The following is a 6,573-nucleotide window of genomic DNA, read 5'->3' as shown; positions in this document are numbered from 1 at the left end:
ATTTTTCGTGAGTTTTTGGGAAAAGATGGGTATGGTTAGAAAGCCCTTGATGAGAGAAACAAAACCTCGTGCTCGGAATCTCCAATGGTGGCCGGAGTTGGTTGGAAAATGCGAAAGAAGGTGGTGGTGGGTGGTGGTGGCGCCCGGAATTCCGGCCACAGATCGGACCGGAATTTGGGTGGGGTTTGTAGAGGATGAAAAATGGCGAAGAATGGCGGCAGTCTCGCGAGATTCCGACCGGTAGAACTCCGGGAAAATGGATTTTTGTGAGGAGTGGGTTATGGTGTTCTTGAGAGTAAATGGTGGAATTTGTTAGGTTAGAATGAAGAAGATGAGTGCTGGAGATGTTTAATACATGGTCAAGAAAGGTCAAACCCGGTTAATGTTGGTCAACTCATTAAACCCCTTAGTCAACAAAAGTCAAAGCAGTCAACAGCTCAAAAGAATCAGTCATTCGACCAACCACGCGGGCAGGGCGCGGGCCGCGTGCCGGCCGCGGGAACTGAATGGCCCAAAAAATTGCTAAGTGCTCGAACACCCACGCGGGTAAGGCTCGGGCCGCGTGCTGGCCGCATCTAGCTGCTGAAAAACTTCTGAATTCTCTGATCTTTCACGCGGGTAGGACTCGGGCCGCGGGCTGGCCGCGGGTGCTGTACTCTATCTGATCCTTGATCTACGCGGGCCGCGCAAACATTAAGCCGCCAAGCCACGCGGGCCGCGGGTCATTCCTGCACTTCAAAAATGATTTTTTTTTTCATAAGCCAAAACGATCCCCATAAGGCCCGGTTTCAAAAATTTTGACAAAATTGGGAACAAAACGGGGAGTGAAAGGTGAAACCTTTCAAAAATTTATTTTTTCAAAATCCCGAAAACGCGTTGAAAAATGATTTATTTGGATCCGGAAAAAGTGAAAGCATAATGCTTTCCAAAAATGCCCTTCATTAACGTCTTTGGCGAGACGTCCTTCTAGCTTGATTCAACACACCGGGACATCCAAATTGATGATTTCAAGAGCATTTGCATTAAAACCTTCATAGAATGGCTTCAATCGGTGCCCATTGACTTTGAAGATTTGTCCCGTTTCTTCACTTTGGATTTCCACCGCCCCATGGTCAAAAGTCTTTATCACAACAAAAGGTCCAATCCATCTTGACCTTAGCTTGCCTGGAAATAACTTCAATCGTGAATGGTAAAGTAAGACCCTATGCCCCGGTTCAAAATGCTTCCGGGTGATGGACTTGTCGTGGAAGAGCTTCGTCTTCTCCTTATAAATCCTTGTGTTTTCATAGGAGTCGTTTCTCAATTCTTCCAGCTCTTGGAGTTGAAGCTTCCTATGTCTCCCCGCCTCATCAATATTGTAATTACATTGCTTGACCGCCCAAAATGCACGGTGCTCTAATTCGACGGGTAGATGACATGACTTTCCGAAAACCAACCTAAAGGGTGACATTCCTATCGGGGTCTTGTAAGCGGTCCGATAGGCCCATAAGGCATCATCAAGCCTTAAACTCCAATATTTCCTTGTCGGATTCACTGTTTTCTCTAAAATACTCTTCACCTCACGATTTGAGACTTCCGCTTGACCGTTCGTTTGAGGGTGGTAGGCGGTAGAGACACGATGGGTCACGTTGTACTTTTTCAGCAAGGCCTCCATCATCTTATTGCAAAAATGCGTCCCTCTATCGCTAATCAAAGCCCTAGGCACACCAAATCTCACAAAGACATTAGATTTTAAAAATTCGATAACTGTTTTGGCATCATCCGATCTTGTGGCTTTGGCCTCAACCCATTTAGAGACATAGTCAACCGCGAGCAATATGTAAACGTTGCCAAACGAGACGGGAAATGGGCCCATAAAATCAATCCCCCATACATCAAAATTTTCACAAACATGGATTGGATTTTGTGGCATTTGATTTTTTTGTGAAATGTTTCCCGTCCTTTGGCACCGTTCACAGCTTTTACAAAACATATAACAATCGCGTGACATGGTTGGCCAAAATAATCCACATTCAAGAACCTTTCTCAAAGTTCGGCTAGGTCCGAAGTGTCCCCCACAAGCAAATTCATGAAAAAATTGTAAAATGGATTGATGCTCTTGTTGGGGTACACATCGCCTAATGATTTGATCAGGACAATGTTTCCACAAATAAGGCTCATCCCACACATAGTATTTTTCATCACTTTTGAGCTTGTCTTTTTGAGCACGTGAGAATGTGTCGGGATACCTTTTTGTGACCAAAAAGTTAACGATATCAGCATACCAAGGAGTAGATTGAATAAGGGAAAAGAGATGCTCATCCGGAAACTCGTCCCGCAAAGGGAGAGGAGTTTCATTTGAAGTGATCCGGCTTAAGTGGTCGGCAACAAGGTTCTCGCATCCACTTTTGTCTCGGATTTCCAAATCAAATTCTTGCAATAATAAGATCCACCGGATGAGTCTTGGCTTTGCATCTTTCTTTGTCATCAAGTACTTGAGAGCCGCATGATCCGAATACACTATAACTTTCGTGCCAAGTAGGTATTGTCGAAACTTCTCCAAAGCGAACACTATGGCTAATAGCTCCTTCTCCGTGGTAGAGTAGTTGCTTTGAGCATTGTCTAGTGTCCTTGATGCATAATAGATCACGTGGGAGGCTCTTCCATTCTTTTGACCCAAAACGGCGCCGATAGCATAATTGCTTGCATCACACATGATCTCGAAAGGGAGATCCCAATTCGGTGGTTGTATGATGGGGGCGGATGTAAGCAATTCCTTGAGCTTGTCGAAAGTTTCTTTGCACGCCTCATTGAACTCGAAATCGGTCTCCTTTTGCAAGAGTTGGCACATTGGTCTTGTTATCTTTGAAAAGTCCTTGATGAATCGTCGGTAGAAACCTGCATGGCCCAAAAAAGAACGAACTTCCCGAACACAAGTCGGGTAAGGTAAGCTTTGAATAACATCGATCTTGGCCTTATCTACCTCAATTCCTTTTTCAGACACAATGTGACCCAAAATGAGACCTTGACTCACCATGAAATGACATTTCTCAAAGTTTAAAACCAAATTTGTTTCAATGCATCTTTTCAAAATTTTGGTGAGATTGGTCAAACATTCTTGAAACGAGTTCCCATATACCGTAAAGTCATCCATAAAAACCTCAATTATGTTTTCGACATATTCGGAAAAGATACTAACCATGCAACGTTGGAAAGTGGCTGGGGCGTTACACAATCCAAATGGCATTCTCCGGTATGCGAAAGTGCCAAATGGACATGTAAATGTTGTCTTTTCTTGGTCTTCCGGTGCCACCGGGATTTGGTGAAAACCGGAGTACCCGTCTAGACAACAATAGTGAGATTTCCCGGCCAACCTTTCTAACATTTGGTCGATGAAAGACAATGGAAAATGATCCTTTCTTGTGCTTGCATTGAGTTTGCGGTAGTCAATACATACTCTCCACCCGTTTTGCACACGGGTGGGGACCATCATACCTTTGTTGTTCTCGACCACCGTGATTCCCGTCTTCTTGGGAACGACTTGCACCGGGCTCACCCATTTGCTATCCGAGATTAGATAGATCATCCCCGCATCAAGTAGCTTCAAAATCTCTTTCTTTACAACTTCCATCATAGGCGGGTTCAACCTTCTTTGCGCATCCCGACTCGGCTTGCATACATCCTCCATCAAGATTTTGTGCATACAAGTGGAGGGACTCAAACCTTTGATATCCGCAATCGTCCAACCCATGGCTTCCTTGTGTTCCTTCAACACCTTGAGGAGTTGCTCTTCCTCAAATTCGGTTAGATGAGTCGAAATGATAACCGGAAGAGTCTCATTCTTGCCCAAGTAAGCATACTTCAAATGTTGAGGTAGGACCTTTAATTCCAATTCGGGTGGTTGAACAAGGGATGGAGACAACTTCGTATGGGTTGGGGTCAGCTCAATTTGCTTGACATCAAATCTTGTGGATTTCTTCACCTCTAAATTATTGACCAACTTCTCAACCTCCGGATCCAAGGAATAAAACTTTAATTGCTCGACTAGCTTCCCAAAATCAAATCCTTTGCTTAAAATCATTTCCAACACATCGCCATTAGACAACTCGAACAATTCTTGGGTCAGTGGCTCAACAACATCTACAAAGTACATAGATGAAACGTCACTAGGATATCTCATAGCATCATAGATATTAAAGCTTATTGCTTCACCATCAAACTCCATTGTCAAACTTCCCGCATATACATCAATCTTTGTTCTAGCCGTTTTCAAAAACGATCTCCCAAGCAAGATTAAAGCCGATTTGGAGGACACTTGCTCATCTAGATCAATCACATAGAAATCCGCCGGGAAGACCAATTGGTTCACTTGCACTAGGACATCTTCCAAAACACCTCTAGGAAAGACACTTGATTTATCCGCAAGAGAGATTATGACACCGGTTTCACTTAAAGGTCCGACATTCAATGATTCATACACCGAATAGGGCATGACATTGATAGAGGCACCAAGATCAAGCATAGCACTACTAAAAGTGACATCTCCAATCTTGCAAGGAACCGTGAACATTCCGGGATCTTTGCATTTGGGTGGATGTTTCCTTTGTAAAACCGCGGATGCGTTTTCATTCATCAAAATTTTCTCATTCCCCTTCAACTTCCTCTTGTTGGTACAAAGTTCTTTCAAAAACTTTGCATATCTCGGGATTTGCTTGATTGCATCAAGTAGAGGGATGTTTACTTCCACCTTTCGAAAGGTGTCCAAAATCTCTTTCTCCTCCATGTTCTTTTTCGAAGTCGCAAGTCGGGAGGGGAATGGCGGTTGAGTGGCTATGGGTCTTACTAGAGGGGTAGTCTTCTTTGGAACTCCGGCTTGTGCATCGTTCTTGACTATAGGTTCTTCAACGGGAATAACTTCTATTTCTTCCTCTTCATCTCTTGGCTTCTTCTTTGAACTACTCTCTCCGGCTTGTTTGCCACTTCTCAAGGCCACCACATTGACATTTGGGTTCTTTTCGGTTTGAGAAGGCAATTTCCCACGGGACTCCAACTTGCTTATGGATGTAACTATATCTCCTATTTGTGCTTCAAGGTTGGCGATACTAGTTCTTGTCTCTTTTTGGAATTGTTGGGTACTAGTGGCTAAGGATTTGATAATGTCTTCAAGAGACATTCCGGAGCTACTTGGTTGGGATTGAGGAGGTTGTTGGTGATGTGGAGGGTGTGGTTTGGATTGATAGTGTGGTTGTGGATGTTGGTAGTGAGGTTGTGGTGGTGGATAGGATGGTCTAACCAATGCATTTTGAGGCAATGGTCTTGGGTTGTAGTTCATGTTGGGATTTGGCTTCCAACTTGAATTATATGCATTTTGGTAACCGGATGGCTTGTTATGATAGTTTTGGAACTCTCCCGTGGCATTTACATGTTCCACATCTTCTTGGAGAATGGGACACATATCCGTAGGATGTCCCATTGTTGCACATATTCCACAAACCATCACTTGTGGAGTTTGTCCCATGGCTAGCTTTTGGACAACGGAAGTTAGATCTTTGATTTGAGACTCGAGGCTTGATGTTCCCACCTCATTGACTTTTTGTTGAGTTTCTCTCTTCATATCTTGGCGCGGGCCAAAGTGTTGGGAATTTGCGGCTATGGTGTTGAAAAGTTGTCTTGTTTGTTGTGGAGTTTTACTAAAGACATCACCACCACTTGAGGCATCGACTAGTCTTCTCTCCATTGGCAACAATCCCTCATAGAAGTGTTGAATGAGGAGTTGTTCCGGAATTTGGTGTTGTGGGCAACTATAGCACCAGTTGTTGAACCTCTCCCAATAATCATGAAAAGTCTCATTTTGACCTTGGCGGATTCCACAAATCTCATTTCTAAGACTTGAGACTCTTGAAGCGGGATAGAACTTATCAAGAAAAGCTCTTGCCATGTCGGTCCATGAGTTGATTGACCCCGGGGGAAGATAGAATAACCAATCTTTTGCTCTATCGGCCAATGAAAAGGGGAATGCCCTTAGCTTGATTTGGTCATCGGTTGACCCTTGTGGCTTCATACTAGTGCAAATAATGTGGAACATCTTCAAGTGCTTATGCGGGTCTTCGTTCTCCAATCCATGAAAAATCGGGAGGTGATGGACTAAACTTGACTTCAATTCCGAACCTCCTTCCAAAACCGGGTAATTGATGCCGGTTGGAGTTTGTGTAACATCGGTTTCCATCATTTGCCTCAAAGTTCTTTCGGGAACTTCTCCTCCGTCCGTCATTGCAATTGGTTCAATAATGGGTGGATTTTGTTGTAGAGGTGGTGTTTCGGGAATTTCTTGGCGAGGGTCGGGACTAGAATCGGGTTCCGTATCGCTTGATGAAGCGGGTTCAACCTCCGGATCCCCGTGAGGATTAGAAGTTTGACCACGTTCAATTCGTTTTTCCTTCGCCAAACGCCTTGCTTCTTTTTCAATTTCTGGGTTGTAAATCAAGTCACCTGTACGCTGAGATCTGGGCATAGAGAAACAAATTGATTAAAAATAAACCAGTCCCCGGCAACGGCGCCAAAATTTGGTGGTTGTCGAGGCCAACAAAATTAATA

At 44.0% G+C, this 6,573-nt stretch overlaps 1 protein-coding gene across 1 annotated transcript; it reads right to left on the bottom strand.

The window, feature by feature from the left end:
• Positions 1-3,053: 3,053 nt before the first annotated feature.
• LOC145163955 (uncharacterized) lies at positions 3,054-6,250 on the bottom strand. The gene is made up of 4 exons (XM_079082687.1): positions 6,148-6,250; positions 3,475-5,055; positions 3,179-3,357; positions 3,054-3,062 (listed from the first exon to the last, which is right to left on the bottom strand). Exons 1-4 carry the CDS (start codon positions 6,248-6,250, stop codon positions 3,054-3,056), a joined length of 1,872 nt encoding a protein of 623 aa, XP_078938813.1.
• Positions 6,251-6,573: the final 323 nt, after the last annotated feature.

This window comes from Lactuca virosa, chromosome 3, assembly GCF_052849685.1.
Source record: "Lactuca virosa cultivar CGN04683 chromosome 3, Lactuca_virosa_CGN04683_v6, whole genome shotgun sequence".
NCBI lineage: Eukaryota > Viridiplantae > Streptophyta > Magnoliopsida > Asterales > Asteraceae > Lactuca > Lactuca virosa.
This window is presented reverse-complemented; position numbering and strand designations above follow the sequence as displayed.

Excerpts from the sequence above, each read along its gene's own strand:
- LOC145163955 (XM_079082687.1), bottom strand. The coding sequence starts at position 6,250 with ATGACGGACGGAGGAGAAGTTCCCGAAAGAACTTTGAGGCAAATGATG. Across the intron at positions 5,056-6,147 it reads TTACCCGGTTTTGGAAGGAG|GAGATATAGTTACATCCATA; the intron begins GTTCGGAATTGA and ends AAGCACAAATAG. Across the intron at positions 3,358-3,474 it reads GGTGGTCGAGAACAACAAAG|AAAGGTTGGCCGGGAAATCT; the intron begins GTATGATGGTCC and ends ACCAAATGTTAG.